General features: G+C 45.7%; 1 protein-coding gene across 1 annotated transcript; it reads right to left on the bottom strand.

Moving 5' to 3' along the window:
* Positions 1-186: 186 nt before the first annotated feature.
* rrp12 (ribosomal RNA processing 12 homolog) lies at positions 187-20,214 on the bottom strand. Its single transcript, XM_067235843.1, has 33 exons — positions 20,031-20,214; positions 18,960-19,186; positions 18,683-18,766; positions 18,414-18,490; positions 18,006-18,111; positions 16,478-16,594; positions 16,045-16,183; positions 15,686-15,813; positions 12,615-12,713; positions 12,062-12,265; positions 11,884-11,984; positions 11,667-11,781; positions 11,140-11,282; positions 10,791-10,912; positions 10,645-10,709; positions 10,186-10,348; positions 9,891-10,045; positions 6,749-6,816; positions 5,164-5,257; positions 4,857-5,015; positions 4,518-4,598; positions 4,327-4,432; positions 3,966-4,073; positions 3,682-3,839; positions 3,470-3,561; positions 3,228-3,380; positions 2,898-3,067; positions 2,640-2,747; positions 2,476-2,525; positions 1,704-1,782; positions 1,524-1,591; positions 1,223-1,305; positions 187-1,013 (listed from the first exon to the last, which is right to left on the bottom strand). Exons 1-33 carry the CDS (start codon positions 20,167-20,169, stop codon positions 911-913), a joined length of 3,864 nt encoding a protein of 1,287 aa, XP_067091944.1. The 5' UTR covers positions 20,170-20,214; the 3' UTR covers positions 187-910.
* Between the last annotated feature and the right edge of the window lie 249 nt (positions 20,215-20,463).

Raw genomic sequence — 20,463 nt, 5'->3', positions numbered from 1 at the left:
CTGAGTCTCTGTGTCTCTCCCCGCGAGGCGCACACAAGCTCTCCCCCGCTCTCTCTTTTAATGTCTCCTAATCATTCTAGAAGCAGTTCATGTGACTGAAGTGTACTGTAGCCTGACCTCATGTACAGTTAATAACAGTACTTTTAGAACCATTAAAGAAAATGTATAAAACTTTCAGGAGTCAAATATAGTTTATTAACATATTTCACTACAACTGTTACATTTGCGCTGTAAACCGAACCAAAATCAATCATTTTATTCCTCTTTTCTTTTTCTTTTCTAATGTTGAAGTTCAAATGGTCTTAAGTGACCTCTTGTGGTAAAAATGAGCAACACCAACTTATTTCCTTTTTCACACATTGGCAACAAGAAATCCATCCTTTTCAGCGGGATACATACAGATATTTTCTGAGATATATGCTTCTCTCCACAAACATGAGGAATATTTGATAGATTCCACATGTGTAACTGTGGATCGGGATACCAATCAAAAACTGTTACACTAGGGTATACACACACACTTTCTCATGAATACATGCTCAAACACACACACACACACACACACACACTCAATGTTTGACGCACACATACACGGTCGGTTAAATTACTTGAAAAAGGGGCCAATACAAAAAATTGGAAATTGAGCAAGAGAGCCAACCTACAGTCAGTCAAACACACGCATGCACACACACTTGTTGCGTATGAGTGTTGAGGGGGGTGGGGTGGTGTAAATAGATACACATTCTAAACAGACACTGGTCCCCTGAATGATCTCAGAGAGCCAGGACAAGCTTAAACATTAGCAGAACACTCCCTATGTTACAGCCTCCAATGTCTGCTGCATAGTCCATGCTGATTGGCTGCTATCACCACTCTACTCCAAGACTGGTTGGTTGGCAGCAGCAGCATGTCAAGCCCTCTTCTTGTTCTTCTGCATTTTTTTTCCAGACAACGCCCCCTTCTGGGCACCTCGCACCATGCCCTTAAACTGACCCTGCATCTTGGCTCGCTTCCTACACACACACAGAAACACACACAAACAGTATTGAGGCTAACAGTGTGTGTAGCAGTGTGTGTAACAGTATGTAGTTTAACAGCGTGTAGTGTAACATTGTGTGTAACCATGTGTGGTGTACCAGTGTGTGTTGTAACTGTTTGTGTAGCAGTGTGTGGTGTGACGGTGTGTGTAATTGTGTGTGGTGTACTGTAACTGTGTGTATACCTGCGGTTGAGCTGGGCCTTCTTCAGGGGGATGTAGGCATACGGGTCAACCTTGCCCTTCTTCTTCACATCTCCCTTTCCTTTCTGGAGAGGGAACACACACACATACATACTCAGACACATGGGGGGGATTTAAAAGAAATGTGTACTGTAGTTTGCGTGTGTATGTTTGAGGGTGTGTGTGTTTCTCTGTGTGAGTTTGTGTCTCTGTATGAATGTGTCTCTGTGTAAGAGTGTGTGTGAGTGTGTCTGTGTAAAGAGTGTGTCTGAGTGCATCTTTGTGTAAGGGTGTCCCCCCTCACCTTGGACCTGTAGTCTCCACCTGTGTCTCTGCTGCCCCCCAGAGGTCTGTGTATGCCAGAGCCACCAGCTGGAGAGGAAGAGTACAAAACATTACAGAATGCACGCGCGCACGCGCACACACACACACACTTACAAACACACACACATAGCCTGTGCCAGAAGTTGGGTTCTGATCCTACCTTTGTATTTGAGCTGAGGCTCTATGTCCATGTCATCATCAAAGCTGCCATCTTGGATTTTCCTCTTCTGGGTCTTCTTCTGCGGGTGATAGAAGAGCAGAGGAGAGTTCAGAACCAGAGTCAACCCAGCCCTTGTGTATTGGCTCTAGTCCTAACAGACAGGACCATGGTCCAGAGGTACTAGTTCTTAGCCTGGCTCTACCCTCCTGCATACTTCCGCTCAATTTTCATTTTGCTTCTGTACTAGGTCTGGGATTTCGGTATATTACTCGGTTTTTGCAAACCAAATTTTTGGTGGTCCAATCAGCGAACAGAGGGAGTGGCTGAGAACGATGACGTTGATGTCGTGCGCTAGTTTGAGTTGTAGTTCAGAAATGGCGGCGGAGAAAGATGCGAGCGAAGCCATTCGATCCGTTGTGGAAACGCTGCCGAATATCCAGAAGTTTAAGAACAATCTTTGCTGAGTTCTGTTGGTGACCATGCTGTTGTGGCCCAAAAGTTAGATTTTCCAGCTCGCTCCGTTAGTGGTGAAGGAGTTGGCTAGGGTTTGGTTATGGCAGATCAGAGTGGCTCTGGGCAGATCCAATAGTTTTAAACTTCAACAGAGTACCCGCCTTCAAGGAAGTTAACGCTTGTCAATGGAGCAATCCCAGACCCTCTGTACAAATGAAATGTACAAGGGTCTGGTTAGGACCAGGCTAACTAGTTCTAGTCTTAACAGGTGTATTAGTTCTAGTCCTAGCAGACAGGACCGTGATCCAGAGGAACTCACTGCCTTGACTCCAGCCTCCTCCAGGATGTCCTTCATCTCTCCCTCCTTATCTGTGGAGCAGAGAAACAGCTCAGTTAGAACCACCCCAGAGAAAAGTGAAAACCGGAGCTCTTCCCTCTTCACAGCCCGCCCTAACCACCCGCTCTCTACCCCTTCCTCCTTACCTTTGTTGACTTCTCCATCCTCATCCTCTCTGATGATCAGTCGTCCATCAGACGTCACCTTGAAGCCGTGGTTCTTCTTGGCGCTCTTCTTCAGATCAGGATTGGTGGCTGGAGGAGACCAACAACAACAACCACCATGTCAGCAACACCAACCATGTTGTCAACAGGCCGCAAAACTATTTATAAATCCTGCCATGCCGAAATGGTGGAACAAAATAACTGGGACAGTTAAATCAATGACAGTAAAAACGACATTACCCAGCACTCTTTGGGACACCTTGGGATCCAGGAAGTTGAGTGGTTCATCTCCCTGCCCCTCCTTCAGCCAGGCACGGCCCTTCTGCTTGCCAGCCTTCCGTTGAGTCTTATTGGCCTTTCCTTCATCGTCCGATGGCTCACTGTCTGACTCTGCTAGGATTTCTTCAATACTGGGAGGGAGAGAGAGACCGAGTGACGAGAAATACATCAGTGCTACTTTTGGAGGTTAGGACAGGACTGGTCAGTATGTGTATGCATGCATGCATGCATGCGTGTGTGTGTGTGTATATATTTATGTTCGTGCGTATATAGCCAGGTACGGGTCTGTACCTCTCCCCCTTGGCTGTAGGCATGTCGTCCTCACTCTCTGAGCCGTCCTGGTCCTCAGCCTGCTGGCGTCTCTTGGAGCGGGCCTCCTCCTTCCTGATGTTCACCAAAACCTTGTGATGCTCCACAGGAAGCATGCTCTTCACCAGCTCAAACCTGGAGGGGGGGGAGGGGGAGATTACACACACTGAAACACCACACAGCAGAGGACACACACTTAAGCAGAATGCAGCAGGAAGTTTTACCCAAACTTCCTGATGAGCTTTGTGAAGATGTTCTTCAGCTTGGTCCTGAAATGTCTCCTCACATCATCCTGGATGCTCCCAATTCCCTCCATCTGTTAGAGTGAGGTAGAGAGGGGGGCGAGAGAGATTAAGAGAGGGAGGAGGCAGGGGCAGAGTGAGAGGGAGACAAATGTAATACCATCTTTGTGTGTGTGTGTGTGTGTGTGTCCTACCATTGCGGTGGCGTGTGAGGCCAGGGTCTTTGGGTCCATGATAAAGAGGATGACCTTGATGAAGCTGAGGGAAGCCTTGACGATCTCCCTGGTACGAGACCTGAGCAGCATACACACGTTGTGCAACAACTCCTCCATGGTGGACATGTCTATGGAGTCTGGATGCACACGCGCGTATACACACGCAGTCGTGAGACACACACATATACTTAAACAGAACTCTTTTGAGCTTTCCTCTTTCCAGCTAACAAGGTAAGCTGAAACCCAAACACAGGTGCACTGACCTTTGAACTGAAACAGCAGCCTGGTGAGGGCCAGGACAGTGCAGGTGATCATGGTGACAGAACCTGTCAAACCAACATACACCAGGAGCAGGTACTGCTGGAGAGCCTCTGAGAGGGGGGAGGGAGGTGGGGAGAGAAGTAGTGAGGGGAGTGGGATAGAGAGAGGGGGATAGAGAGAGAGTAGGGAGATGATGGGGATTGAGAAAGACAGAAAGAGAGAGTAGGGGGGAATGGAGAGGAGGGGGAAAAGAGAGGACAACGAGAGAAAATAAGCTTTATTGGAAAAGCACTATTTTAGAAGCACTATTAGAAAACATGGATGACTATGGCTTGCACGTGTGTTTATGCTGCAGTGTGTTACCTTTAGCATTGCCATGGAAACGCATGAAGGCATTTCCTATCTCTACCAGTAGACCATAGGCGTTCTTACGTGCTCCGACAGACACCTCCTTAGTGCAGATAATCACCTGACACACACACACACACACACAGTCTAAGTAAAGACACAGTCTTAGTAAAGACAGATGTTTGCGTGCGTGTGAGAGAGTGTACCTCAGGTATCAGGGCGGTGATGAAGTCTGTGTGCTCCTCACTTAGTTGTTTCACTATGTGGATCAGACACTTCAGTCTGGGCTGAAAGAGGGAGGGAGGCAGAGAGAGAGGAAAGAGGGGTAAAGTGAGAGAGATAGTTAAATAACCTACACCTGCTAGGTCTGCATCTCTCCAACCCTCTCACACCACATAAACAATCTCACACACGTAACAATATTCACACATGCATTTAGCACATTTCTCTCTCTCCAGCACACACACACAAACAGGCTTTCTAACAAACACATGCATACACATCTCTTTTTCCCACTATAATGCACGCACACACACAGCTCGTACCCTCTTGGCAGGTGAGGAGGCATTCTTCAGGGTCTCCAGCAGAACGTGTTTGAGTGTCTCCAGGTGAGACAGGACAAAGGCCTTGCACTCGTCTCTCTCTCCTCCACACATCTCCTCCAGCACTCGGTACGCCTTCTTCTGCATGCTGGCCACCTTGCTCTGAACACACACAGGCCGATTACATACTATGTGCGAGTCCATGTGTATGTGTGTGTACATGGATTTGTGTACGAGTGTGTGCATGTATGGATATGAGTCTGTGTGTAGGTATGTGAGTGTGTAGGTGTGTATGGATGCGAGAGTGTACCTCCAGGTGGGGCTTGATCAGCTCAAAGGTGTTGCTCATGGTCACCTGGTCCACCTGGGGTGCCATGGCAACCATAAGATCCATCACTGACAGCCTGAAAGGAGACATTTGGAGAAGAGGAAGGGAGAGGAGAGAAAAAAGGCAAAGGAGGGAGACGAAGAGGAAGAGAAAAGGAGGAGAAAAGGTGAGTCTCAGTCACATTGATAAAGTTGTTTGCAAAATTGTTGTTGTTGCATCATCTGTCTGGAGGGTCCTACCCAGTAGCGGCCGGGACTTTGCAGAGGCCTCCCCACAAAGTCGGAGCTCGAGGCCCCGCCAAAATCGAGGCCCCCACTCAAAATGCATCTCCATCTATTATCTTATAAATTGCCGTCTACCTTTAAATATAGCCTCCAATATATCACCAATGTGAATTGGTGATATATTGGAGGCTTCTCACCAATGTGAGAGAAATAAAAAATAACAAAAGCACAACAGCAGCAACATTTGTGTGACTGAATTTAAGCGTGCACATGAGCCACCGTTGTAGACTCTCCTACGTCTCTAATGCACATGCATCATTGTGTTGTTATCAGCGCCGCCCAGTGGCGTATATCATTAATTGTAATAACTGAAGTCAACATCTAGGTAGCCTACATTTGCAATCAAGGGGTGTCATTTATTTACATTGTTCTTCATATGAAACTAATGAACTATTATTAATAACTATATTTACTTAAGAGTATCGAAATGCAAATGTAGTCCAGTGTTCTTCCACTCCTTTTGTTTGCAGTGATCCGGTGATCTTCTGGCTATGATACACGTAGCCTACTCTCTAGCTAGCTACAGTAAAAGTGTTGCTTACGTTAGATACTAGACCTACAGTCTAGCTCTAACTGCATTTAGAATCTAACAAGCTATATCTTATTTTATTTTTTTTACTTAAGCTGGCTATATAAAATACTACTTATAACAATTGATATGTGGTGGTTGAAATATGAAAAAATGCAGGATTTCATCAATTTACCAGCTAGCGTTAACTTGCTTCGGACCCCTTAATCTGCAATTCATTGTTGCTAGCTCTACTAACTAGGCTAATAAGAGAAGACTTACTTTGTATGCTAACGAACATGAATAACTAGAACTAATTTGACAGACTATAAACCAACTGACTTCTGGTTATGATACACATGCTCTCTAGCTAGCTTCGGTAAAAGTGTTGCTTACGTTAGATAGACCTACAGTCTAGCTCTAACTGCATTTAGAATCTAACAAGCTATCATCTTATGATAAACTTTATCTAAAGCTAGCTATATGAAATACTACTAATAACAATTGATATGTGGGGGTAGAAAGATGAAAAAATGCTGGATTTTCATCAATATACCAGCTAACTTGCTTCGGAGACACTGAAAATGAATGGGGTTGAACGGTGGAAAATACAATGTTTGGAACTATAGGTCGCGTGAGACACGCTTTACTTCCGCATTCCTCGATAACAATGGAAGTCTATGGAAGTGTCTCAACTCTTTTTCTATGGCTCTGCCACTAGCAGGGCTTTTTTTTTTAAATAGGCCTAGACTTTTTTTGCTATGCAGGGTCCTACCTTATAAACTCTGTGCTGTCTGGGTGGCTGAGCTTCTCTGTGGCTTTCTGGAGGAACGCACACACCATCTGTGGACAGGAGAGAGAGATCACACACCACACAGGGTCTCACACAGACCACAGGGTCTCACACAGACCACAGGGTCTCACACAGACCACAGGGTCTCATACACAGCACATTACTGATGCACTTATTAATGCAAGTGTGTTGGTCTGTCTGTATTGGTTGTGCGTGTGTGTTTATAACCGTAATTTTCGGAAATGAATCCGCTGTTTATAACCCGATTTGAAAATGTTCTTGTGGTGGTGCGGTTTATATTTCGAAAACTTTTTTAGTGAATGCTATTTAACCCGTTAAAAAGTAGCATCGCACAGCGTAACGTCGCATATGCGTAGCTGGTGAAGCCACCTCCCTGAAATTTGTTTTTGCAGGTTGGGATGTCTGCTAGCATGGTTGTAGCTACGAGTATTATGCTAGCTAACTTAGCGCAGAAGCTAACTAAAGATAGCTAGCTACCGTTTCGGAAACATTACTTACACTTTGGGGGCCGTCGGAAATATTTGGAACTCACGCGTCTCAAAGTATATATTAGTTAATTCCCGGGCAATAGAAAACATATATTACGCACTTACTTACTTTCGTTTTCGAAGTGTGTTATACAACGGCATGCTGCACTGCCTATACTCTTGCATTGCTTGGTATCATTGTTCCCGTATCAAGTGCGTCATATATTCCAGTGCGGTTTATATCAGATTTACAAAAACAAAGCTCCCATTCTGGTGGGGTGCGGTTCATAGAAAATGCAGCATATTTTCCGAAAAATACTGTATGTAAGTGTGTGTACATATGCATGTATGTGTGTGTGAGTATGTTTGTGTGTGAGTGTGTACAGTGCATTCGGAAAGTATTCACAGTGCTTCACTTTTTCGACGTGTAATGTTACAGCCTTATTCCAAAATTGACTGTTTTCACTGATCCTGTTTCCACTGATCATCCTTGCGATGTTTCTACAACTTGGAGTCCACCTGTGGTAAATTCTGTTCATTGGACATGATTTGGAAAGGCACACACCTGTCTAAGGTCCCACAGTTGAATGTCAGGTGGCTGAGCGGTTAGAGAATCGGGCTAGTAATCAGAAGGTTGCTGGTTCGATTCCCCGGCCGTAACAAATGATGGTGTGTCCTTGGGCAAGGCACTTCACCCTACTTGCCTCGGGGGAATGTCTCCCGTCTGCTAAATGACAAAATGTAAATGTCAGAGCACAAATCAAGCCATGAAGTCCAATGAGTTTTCTGTAGACCTCTGAGACAGTATTGTATCGAGGCACAGATCTGGGGAAGGGTACAGAAACGTGTCTGCAGCATTGAAGGTCCCAATGAGCACAGTGGCCTCCATCATCCATAAATAGAAGAAGCTTGGAACCACCAGGACTCTTCCTAGACTTGGCCGCCCAGCCAAACTGAGCCATCAGGGGAGGAGGGTCTTAGGGAGGTGACCAGGTTGATGATCACTCTGACAGAGCTCCAGCGTTGCTCTGTGAAGAAAGGAGCACCTTCCAGAAGGACAACCATCTCCACAGTACTCCAACCATCAGGCCTGTATGGTAGAGTGGCCAGACGGAAGCCACTCCTCAGTAAAAAGGCACATGACTGCCTGCCGGAAGTTTGCCAAAAGGCACTCGAAGGACTCTCAGACCACGAGAAACAATATTCTCTTGTCTGATGAAACAAAGATTGAACTCTTTGGCCTGAATCCCAAGAGTCATGTCTGGAGGAAACCAGGCACCGCTAATCACCTGGCCATTACCATCTCTACAGTGAATCGTGGTGGCAGCATCATGCTGTGGGGATGTTTTTCAGCTGCAGGAACTGGGAGACCGAGGGAAACATGAATGCAGCAATGTACAGACATCCTTGAAATGAAAACCTGCTCCAGAGTGCTAATGTTCATTTTCCAATAGGACAATGACCATAAGCACACAACCAAGATAACAAAGGAGTGGCTTTGGGACTATGAATGTCCTTGAGTGGCCCAGCCAGAGCCCAGACTTGAACCCGAGAGAGATCTGAAAATGGCTATGCACCGACGCTCCCCATCCAACCTGATGGAGCTTGAGAGGTCCTGCAAAGAAGAATGGGAGAAACTGGCCAAAAATAGGTGTGCCAAGCTTGTAGCATGAGGCTGTAATTGCTGCCAAAGGTGCTTCAACAAAGTATTGAGCAAAGGCTGTGAATACTTATGTACATGTAGATTTTCGTTCTTAATTTGTGCAAATCTATTAAATATGAAACAAACTTTTTGCACTTTATCATTATGGGGTAGTGTATAAAATTGAGGAAAACAAATTAATTGAATCAATTTTGGAACTAGAGAGGGTACAATTTCTGGGGAAATTGTTCGGTGTGCTCCTGTATTTTTGTACGCCCTTCGACTGGTTAGCTCCTTCGATTCCCACACAGCAGGAGTTTAGTAGTTACAATTTACCGGGGCTAGGTCTGAATCTAGGAGCAAAACTGAGCACAGCTGCCAGCTGTAGGTATATGCAGGTAGCAATGCTAGTGCTAAATAAGTATTTAATTGGTCGGCTCCATGACGCGGGGTAAGTAGGGCTCGTGAGACTGCTCACCAAATAACGAAGGGGAACCAAGTAGCCTCAACATTCCTAGACTTTTAGCTACGGTACTAATGCTGAGGGCTCGCTGATATCGCTGTCTGTCTTACTAGAACGTTGTACCTATGCGTCGTTGCTAACTAAGATGACGTTGTGAAGTTAGGCTAGCACTGAGTTCCATTGTGCCACACAAGGCACTTTTTGCCACAAAAACTTAATTCAAGCCTAAACTCAATCGGGACCAAGACAAAATTTACACCGACGTTGTCTATGTAGTGCAAATATTCAAAAATAAAATTGTGGTGGGAAAATAATAAATACATATGACAGAGAACAATGGTTGTGCTCGCCGAAGGCTTGAGCACACCCAATGAGGCTGTAACATAAAAATGTGGAAAAAGATTAAGCGCTGTGAATACTTTCCTGATGCACTGTATGTATGCGCGTGTCTGTATGTATGGTTGTGTGTGTACATGTGGCTCTATATGGGTGGTTGTGTGAGTATGTTTGTGTGTGTATGCGTATGCATACCTCCGTGTCAGTGATGGTCAGGTAGACTTTGATGGTGTCCAGGACAGCCATCCTGTGTGAGGTGATCTCCCCCTGACCTGGCTGCTGGCTGTACACGTTGAACAGGATTGGCAGGAAGTTCTTAGAGAAGCGCCTTACCTCTGCCTTCTCTTCCTCTGCAGTGACGACACAGACACAGTTACACACGTACACTTACACGCACAGACACACATATATAGACACACACGTACACGTGCAGACACTGTAGGCTTTACTTCTGCCTGTGTATTTGTGTTTGTTTTATGTGTAGGCCTACCTGTGTTGCAGCTCTTGGTGATGATGGTTCGCAGGGCTTGGCAGATGGTTAGCCGGAGGTCTGGACGCTCGTTGATAGCATTGCCTAGTGCCCGCGCGATTCCCTTGAAGGAAGCCACCAGGTCAAGCGGACCCACACAGAAGCCAGGAAGCATGGTCCAGATCTGGGGGCAGAGGGATTGAGCATTTACACCACCACCATGGTACATCTGTGTGTGTGGGAAGGGAGGGCTACAAAACCATGTGTAGTACAGTTAGTCAAATGCCTAAACAGGCAGTAGGCACATAGTAAACACGTCGTAAGCAGGTAGTGAACAGGTAGACGGGTAGCAAGAATGGTAGCCCCCGATGTAAACAGGTATTAAGGTAGGTAGCCCCCAGTGTAAACAAGTATTAAGGTAGGTAGCCCCCAGTGTAAACAGGTTGTATGCAGGCAGTAAGCAGCCAGTAAGGTTGGTACCTGCAGCTGCAGTGTCTGGTAGACTTTAGCCTCAAGCTTCTGTCCTGCCTGCTCCAACTGCAGCGCTGCAACACATAGGACAAGGTCAGAAAACGCACACACACTCATGCTCTCAAACACACACTGTCACGCATTCTCTCACACACCTTTCTGCCGGAGCGTTGCTGCGAGAGGCAGGAAGTAGGAAGTGTAAAAGGCCAGGTGTGTGTTCTTGACATGGTCTCGTATGACAGGCACCAGCCAGCTACGAGGGAACTCCAGATCATCCCTGGAAACCACAATCCAGTTAGCAACCACACTGTCCCCTTAGTAACAACCCTTTCACTGTGTGTCTGCGTGATGTGTAAGAAAGATAATAACTTTTTTTAAAGAGTATGTGTAATAGATTAGATGTCGTACTGGTTACAGAGGCCTCAATACCGGACTTGATGTAACCTAATGTCAGTGTGTTGTCAGAGGTTACCGGTGTTGCGAGGGGTGACAGGGCATACTCACTCGTTGCCGGTGATGTTTAGGGGCACGGCCCCCAGAACCAGCTCTGGGCCCATGCTCTCCACAGCGCCCCCTATGGCCAGGTCCAGCTCCCCGCTGTAGGGAAACCTGGGGGTGGAGCGCAGGTCTGCCAGGGACTGCAGGGACTGGGGAACACACATGTAAGGAAATTGTAAGACCAGAGACGCTTGTGTTTGTCCCCGGCTGTGAAACAATTCGATTAGATGGTAGGGAGATTGACTCGTTAATATCTGACTCCAATTTAGAAATGTGCAAGTACGTTACCTGTAACCTCGAGCGCTAAACAATTAATGACATGAAACTCTGATAAGCATAAACATGCTTAATATCGGCCGATAATCGGTCTACCCCTAATTTTAACATTACAGCCCCTTTTGTGCAAATCAACGACTGTCCCAGACGAGTGTCTGAGTGACCCACACACACACGTGTGAGTATGTGCTACCTTGGTCATGATAAAGTGTGTGTGTGTGTGTTACCTTGGTCATGATAAAGTGTGTGGGTGTTACCTTGGTCATGATGGGGTGAGCTTGTTTCCCTGCAGCTCTGTAGAAGCAGCCTAGAATCTGCAGCACGAACAGCCAGGAGGAGTGGAACCTGTAGGACAGACCCTCCTCCACGATGCTAGCGCACACACACACACACACACACACACACACACACACAGTCAGTCTCTTCCCATTGGAAGCGATGATATGGTTCCATTCCGTTACTGTGGTAACCTACCTGAACATCTTGCAGACGTGGAGGGCGTTCCCTGAGGTGGTTGAGGGATTAATGGGACCAATCTCCTCCATGTGAGGGGCCACACACTCCATCAGCAGGGTCTACACACACACACACAGGTTACTGGTACACATTCGTTTTGAATACCATTAGCAAGAGTGTGTGTGTGCATGCCTACCTTAAGCATGCTGGCGGCAGCCGCCACCACCTGTGTGTGTGGGGAGATCAGGCAGCTCATGGCGGCGGAGCAGAGGCGGGGCAAGTGGGCCAGGCTGAGCGCGCTCTGTAGCACCCCCAGATGGACGTGGGCCTTCTCCATCACTGCCAGCCACGCCAGCAGCGGCTGCAAGTCCCCCTCGCTGGGCAGGTAGTCATACAGGGCCTGGGGCAGGACGGAACACACACACACGCTTGTTTGTTTAGCCTAATGAGGCCTGACCATTCACTTCCATTCAAAAGTGTGTTTTATCTACTCCTTCAGCCCATGAAAAAAGGCATTTGACCTTACAGAGGCCAGTAAAAGGGCCCCACACAGTCAAGTTTTTCACTAAGTTTCACTGCACTTGTGAGGGCATTACCCCCCCCCAAAAGGATAGTTAAACATGACAAAACACACAGAAAATAAATTAAGAGATCCAAGTCTTTAGAATCACGTTTTGAGCTTTCCATACATGGCATTGTTTTCTTAAGACGTAAGAATACATGTTACAGTTTGTGTGCATGCGTCTCACCGTGATGATCTGTGCGTTAAGCTCAGCAGACAGTGTGGCAGGGTTGGGCTTGTTGCTGAACAGCTTGTGGAAGGCTTGCATGGCACATGCAGTCACCAACTAGACAGAGGAAAACACAAGCACCATATTAGACAGTGTGTGTGTGCGCGATTGTTTGCATTTGTGTGTGGTAGCCAGTGTGTGCGTGTGTATTACCTAAGATTGTTGGAGTGCAGGTCGTTCCTTGTGTGGGTGTGTTTGTGTGTACTGTAATATAATTGTATGCTGTATGTAAAATGTATGTGTTTTTAGTATGATTATATTTTTAAGGGTACTGTGATTGATAAGAAACATCCTGCCAAACTTGCAGCTTGCAGGAAAGGGATAGGTCAAGAGGTGGTTAAGGATGTTAGTCCAGATGGCTAATTTGAGGGTGCTGACCATCTTGCAGGGCAGTACACCCTTAGGGATGGGCATTGTGAAAGAAATGTTGGGCTTATGTACAATGAATGTATTTTGATAGTTGTTTATAAGTAGTTTACAGTTGGTAGAAGGGATTTGGGTCAAGCTTGATACAGTGAATGTTGATTCAACTCCAATTGGCAGAGATGCCACCTGCAGTTTTATGACACCTAACTAGGAGACGTGAAGTCTAGAGACTTGAAGTCTGAGTGACTTGAAGAGTTCTTATCATCTAGGGAGTAGAGCCCGACCGATATATCGGCGGGCCGATATTGGGCATTTTCCGAACTATCGGTATCGGCATTTATAATGGCCGATAAATGAATATGAATGTTTTTTTGTTTTTTTTTAAGGACTTTAAAGTTTCATATCTTAACTTTGTATTTTTATACATTTTATTTATCAGAAACTGCATTAACATATTATTTTAGTGAGGAAATAATAACAGGAGTCAGATGGCTGATCAGTTAGGGAATCGGGCTATTATTCATAAGGTTGCTGGTTAGATTCCTGGCCATGTCAAATGACATTGTGTCCTTGGGAAGGCACTTAACCCTATTTGCCTCGGTGAATGTCCCTGTACTTAGTCGCTCTGAATAAGAACTTCTGCTAAAAGTGACTAAATGTAAACTACAAATAACTACTGTTAGGGAAATTGCGCGTTTCTGGATTTTTTAAATATTTCTTTATATCGGCCGATATCGGAATAACTGATTTTTAAATCACCAAATATTTGTATCCGTATCGGCCTTAAATATCCTTTATCGGTCGGGCTCTACTAGGGAGGAAGAAGCAGTTGGGAGGAAGAAGCAGTTGGTCTGAAGACAATGTGGATTTTTTTGTGTGTGTATTGTTCTAAGGAGTTAACCAATAACAGAAGAGATTTGGTATCGCTGCATGTCCGTAGGATGGATCAATGACTTTTGAGAACTGTCGTATCTATAAAATGTCTGTTGAAGAATGTTCTTGGGGGTTCAGGGCCATCAGCTGGGAAGTGCTGGTGGGCTGGATTCTCCAGGTTCCATTCTAGAATGCTATATGGAGCTTTATGGAATTGTCTGTGTTATTGTTTTATGTTTGTGTGTCGATGATGTTATGTTGTTGTTGTTATGTTATGTTATGTTTACGTCATACGTCAAATAAACATTAACTCTGTACTTCACCCAGCTTAACGATTGATTCTCTCAAAAACTTCCAAGACAGCATTTTCTAAGGTCTTGTGATTTAAGGACGTTTGGCCTTAAGGAAGAGTAGTTTTGACTTAAGGAGGAAGCTTGGAGTCACAAGACTGGGGGGGATCGATAGATTCAACAAGTGATCATTTGTGTTTAAGGAATGTGCTGATGAGGGAAAGGAGCAAGAGGCATTGCATGAGTGGTTCCTGATCAGAAATCCATTGTGGATGGACCAATGACTTTTGAGAACTGTGTGCGATAAAATGGTCTGTTGAAGGATGTTCTTCAGAGTCCAGTGGGGTCTCATGTATAAAACATTGCACAGCTTTCATACCAGAAGATGGCGTACGGCCAAAACTTGAAAAGTACCTACGCACAGAAATATTCACATGCATAAAATCGGTCGTACGCCAGGTCCTGCGCACCTTTTTTTTATAAACCCAATCAACGTGAGATTGACCGCACGTGAACGAGCCACTGACACCGCCTTGCCTCCTTCCATAACTGAATATGCAGATGGACTATAAATGCGCTCCTGAGGTCAATTCTTTGTCTGAATTAAAATGGCTAAACACGCGAAAAAGAAAAATGTCACAGACTGTGAGATTGAAGTTCTAACAACAGAAGTGGAGGCGAGAAAATGTGCATGGCAGCTATAGGGTTAGTGATTTCCTGAGTGATTTTGTCATTCGTTTGACACCCTCAAGTTTAACAGAAGTTATTAAGTGGTGGCGGATTAAACAGTATATAGCATTTCCCATTTGGGTTTTGGCAATTTAATGTGATCATCCACATTAATGATCAAACTTTTATGTTTTTTGAATAGTTAACGTCATAGACGTATGACAGTAACTGTAGTGGAAACTTTTTTTTGATATGTTTGGTGAGTTTCGGCACTTTTCAGTTAGAATTCTCAACTTTACAGAGCCAGACAAGACTTTGCGGACGGTCCACACATTCTCACGTCTGCTCAAAGGTTTCTGTGACGGCCCGCACATTCTCACGTCTAGTTAATTTTTATACGTCACACCGTGTGCGTAAAAACCAGCGTACGCAAGCTTTTCGTGCGTACGCAACACTTATACATGAGGCCCCAGTGCCGTCAGCTGAGTAGTGCTGGTGTCTACTGGATTCTCCGGTTCCAATCTAGAATGCTAGATGGAGTTGTATGGCATTGTCTTGTGTTATGTTGGATGGAGCGTTATGGAAATCAGAACTTGTGAGACGGTGTTTGGGCGTGCACTACTTCTGATCCCATCTGATTCATGGCCAGGTGGTTTTGCGTTTGTCTGATGTTTGTGTGTCGAAGATTGTGTCATGCTGGTGTAGTGGTTGTGTTTCTGCAGTTCAATAAACTTGACTTTTTAATTCACACAATTCAGTTTAACCATCAATCGAGTCTCCCTACAAATGTCTATAGCAGTACCTAATGCTGTGTTTGCGTGTGTGTCTCACCACATGGCTGAGGGTCATGACCCGTAACAGGGTCTCACAGCAGGACTTGACAGCACCCAGAGGAAATGTCACCAAGAGCTCCTTCATCAGGCCCAGGATGTGCAGCGTGGTGGTGTCTTCTGCACTGCCTGAACAGAAACACACACATAAACACATGCAGCCTGGTGTCCTCTGCACTGCCTGAACAGAAACACACACATAAACACATGCAGCCTGGTGTCCTCTGCACTGCCTGAACAGAAACACACAAATTAAACAAGAATCCGTATTCTACAGTCAGGGGGAAAGGCTATGGTAATGCCTTCACAGTGAGTGACTGACTGAAGATGAAGACGTTAACTGAAAAGTGTTGTCCGTACCTCCTGCCTGCTCCATCTCTTTGATGCAGAACTTGGCGGTTACCGAGGCAGCAGGGTGATGGGGCGGGGCATTATCGGTAAACAGGAAGTCACTGCCTCGGAGGATGGAACATACGCCATGCTGAGCTGCTTTACGCACCTGAGGGACAGGAAACACAATTATGTATACCCTGGGGAGGGGAGCTCTTTCCCTAAGCCAAGTTGACTGCAGATTCCATGAGGATAGGGAGTCAGGTGGCTGAGTGGTGAGGGAATCGGGCTAGTAATCCGAAGGTTTCCAGTTCGATTCCCGGTCATGCCAACTGACGCTGTGTCCTTGGGCAAGACACTTCACCCTACTTGCCTCGGGGGAATGACCCTGTACTTACTGTAAGTCGCTCTGGATAAGAGCGTCTGCTAAATGACTAAATGTAAATGTAAATCTAAACCAGACCTTGGGCTTGCTGTGGACGGTGAAGACAAGCAGGCCTTGGTAGATCTGCAGGGTGGAGGGGTAGGACCACATTGACACGTCCTGCTTCTTTAAGAGGGTAGCCAGGCATGACAGGATCTGGAGACACAGTTTAATTTGAGAAAACATCACTTTCACAAAAAACACTTGGTCCATTGCTCACTCACCCCCTTCCCTCTCCCCCTCTTCCTCCCCCACCTACCCTCACTCCCCCATCCAACCTAGGGTTGGGTATGGTTTCAATTTGATTGATTCCGGTTTTCAAATCCTGTTCTTGATTCCGATTCTCGATTTTTTGGAGAGAACAATATAAGAATATAGAGTTCTGTTTTATATTTTCCATTTCGTCGGGCGATCATTTAATGGAGAAGCAGTAAGCTAGAAACATTTTGGCTTAAAAGGTCCCATGGCATGAACATTTCACTTTATGAGGTTTAACATTAACATGAGTTCCCCTAACCTGCCTATGGTCCCCCAGTGGCTAGAAATTGCGATGGGTGTAAACCAAGCCCTTGGTATCCTGCTCCGCTTTTGAAAAAAAAATGAAAGCTCAGATGGGCCGATCTGGAATCTTCCCCTTATGTCGGCAATAAGGGGAAAGGTTACCTCCCCTTTTTCTGCTTTGCCCGTCCAGAGAATTTGGCCCGCCCATGAGAAAATGAGCTAGCGATATTGTTTTTTCCTCGAGAGATATCATGGCTTGCAAACAACCGAAGCATGGCAGTTGTTCAGTGTTTGGATGTACAAATGAACACCAAATTATTATTTTTTGTTCCTTCATCCAAGCCTCTGAAGAACCAGTGTGTTAATTTTCTTTTCTTTGGAATGCGCCGCCGACACAACTTCCCAAACCAGGGCGATCAGATGAGAAAGGGCAAATTTGAGGCATCTCACAGCAATGTGTCTACGAGCCACTGCGATACATCCACTGTAAACATTAGTGCATGGCATGGTACCGTGGTTGCAAGCTGGCCTTGACCACCCCCACCATCCACCTTGCCCTGCCTCTCTCCTCCTCATTAGCATTTAAAGCTAAAGACGCAGAAATGGCACGTCCTAAGGAATTCATCATCGTGGGACTGCTCGTAGTGGCTGTAATTCTGAATTTGGGGAAAGAAACTTCAGATACAGTAGTAGTAGGGGACCACTAAGGCCTATATAAAAGCATCCAAAATGTTCATGCCATGGCACCTTTAAGCCTGTTTGAGCTGTCAAGTCAACCCATCAGCCTGTACAAATGTGAAAGGCTCAACAGGGGGAGCTCCAGCGATAGTGCGGAAGAAAACTTGCAAATTTCATCTACGGAAAAATTGCACCAAGGGATTGTAATACCCTTCATAATAAAGTTAGGAACTGAATCGAAATGCGCGTGTCTTCCAGTTCTTGGAAATTTGGAACTGGTTCTAAAATGGAACCGGTTCTCAATACCCAACCCTTATCCAACCTCCCTCCCTCACCTACCCTAGCCCCACCCACCAACCCTCACTCCCCCACCCACACTCTCTCTCACCCATCGGAGGGCCAGGGGAGACTCTGTGCTGGCCTGTGCAGACAGGACGTCCATCAGGGCCTTGGATGTGTCTGAAAACTTGGAAATGAGCACAGGGGTAGGAACCCTGATGGACACACACAGAGACAAGTCAACACCTGAAAACACACACACACACACACACACTACAGCCAACATCTGAACACGCTAAAGTAAATCCTGAAGCATGCATCAGTGTAAGTAGAACTATGAGTGGTTCAGGAGTGTAATAACAGAGCAGTGTTTGGTTAAGGAGTGTGAGCAGAGGTGTGATTGGTTGAGGAGTATAAGAGCAGAAAAGTGTTTATCTAAGGCAGGTGAAAGTAGAAGTGTGATTGGTTGAGGAGTGTGAGAGCAGAGGGGTGATTGGCTAAGGAGGGTGAGGCTGACCGTTTCAGGACCAGGTTGAGAAGGTAGGCCACAGCAGCCAGAGATTCTCCGGAATCCACAACTTCCAGAGTGGTCATCTAACACACACACACACACACACACACACACACACACACACACACACACACACACACACACAATAAGAATATTAATTAATGACAAAGCTACTATTAGCGCTGGAGTAGAAAAGGAGAGAGTGAGGGACTGACAGATAAAACCTGATATATATATATATAGCGAGCGCGACACATGGTCCAGCAGACACTCACCAGAGCAGCGAAGTACTCAGTCTCCGTCTCCTTTCCTCCCTGGGCTCTGATCACCTCTGTCACTGCTGCCAACACCGCACAGATCTGACACACAAACCAGCTGTAGTTAACACAATACGTCACACACACCTGTATGTTTCATTTACACACACACCCATTGACTATCACACACACAAACAAGTAAAAATGGTTTACAATCATCCAGCACCCCCCACTGTATTGAGTGGGGTGTGTATTCCCAGCAGAACCAGCCTTGCTGTAGAGGCAGCCTCTCTACCTCTTTATGGGCCGCAGAGCTGGACTCCCAGTAGCGCTGGACCTTCCGGAAGGTGAGGTTGGAGCAGTCGGACAGTCCACTGAGGAAAGTCCCTGAGGTCCTCTCTGACCTCGCCTGCTCGGCCTGCTCCATAAAGGCATCTCCCCGGACACCTGGGCCGGTTTCCAGGGGTCCTGCCTGCAGCTCATTGTGCAGTTTCAGAGCGTCTACAGTCAGGCCGCTCTTTTCTGGACACACAGGAAAGGGATGAACATGGATTTGCTGAAATGGATCTTGATCAATCTTTACCGGTGGCAAGTCTGGTAAAGAGGTTGCTTGTTGTGGTGACAGATAATCAGACTCCGTATCCGCAAGTGTGCAATCAAACACACACACTTAATTTAGAACCTTTTAAATGGGGTTCTCCGGAACAGGTTTGAATATGGCTTTTCCTTGTGTTGGTGAAGCCAACCGACCTGCCACTCCGGTGTACAGTTAGTTTAATGTGTCCTCTAATAATGCAGGGCTTTCAAGACTTAATTTTAGCTTGAGTTTGAAAGGATTCAGACCAAAATATCCCACCCCCTCCTCTGCCTGACTACTGCTGGGAGACATACATACAAGGAGCCTGTCCAATCATTGCGTTCGGTATTAATGCCGTCCAATCATTAGTGCCTGTCTGACCTTAAATGATTGGTCGTGTTCATCACAGCCCTGCCAGACCCACAGATATCGGATTGATTTAATCTTACTGTCGAACCTTTAGATTTATTGGTTTCTATCAGGATGTGAAGTATATTTAAGCAAATATACTTCAGGAGGATTTCTCAACAACATTACCTACCCTGCTTTTAATTACTCTGGTACACAAAGTAGCTCGATCAATCCAAGAAATAGAATATGACGTGGCCAAAACAAGAGAGAAGCCATCTTATCCCTCTTTTAGTTATGTCTTAATTATGTTATGTTAATCCATCGTTCATGAACAAATGATGAACTCTGGCATGTTATTGGAAAGCTAGGCGTGATCGACACATAACTTGTCTAGCTACCCACGTGCGACCGGAATAGAGCCTAACCGATCTTGCTTACCTAAGGGACTGCTGAAATAGCGACCTTTCGCTGCCTGTCGGAATCGGCTAGTTTGCGGATTAGAGTCACTGCTGTGTCCTTTTTTCCATCGCTTGAGCTTTGATCCTACCCCGGATCGTAGTTTGCCAGATTTCACCATTTTGTCACTTGTTTTAAAGTCACGCTGGCTCTGCGGCCATGCATCTGTATCACAGGACTCTCTGTCGCTCTCCGATTTACGTCACTCCTGTTTTCCCCGAAGACCTATATAACTAGACCAAGCAAAGGATCTAGTTAGTACAATTAGCTTCATGACTATGGAACACCGATTTAGTCATAATTATTTAAATAAATAGATAAGTAAATATATAAATAAATAAATATGGCTATGAAATAAATTCTGAAATTAAAAAAAGGTGGCAATAAATATATAAATATAGCATCATATAATTAT

The sequence above is a fragment of the Osmerus mordax genome, chromosome 5 (genome assembly GCF_038355195.1).
Source record: "Osmerus mordax isolate fOsmMor3 chromosome 5, fOsmMor3.pri, whole genome shotgun sequence".
Classification (NCBI taxonomy): Eukaryota; Metazoa; Chordata; class Actinopteri; order Osmeriformes; family Osmeridae; genus Osmerus; species Osmerus mordax.
This window is presented reverse-complemented; position numbering and strand designations above follow the sequence as displayed.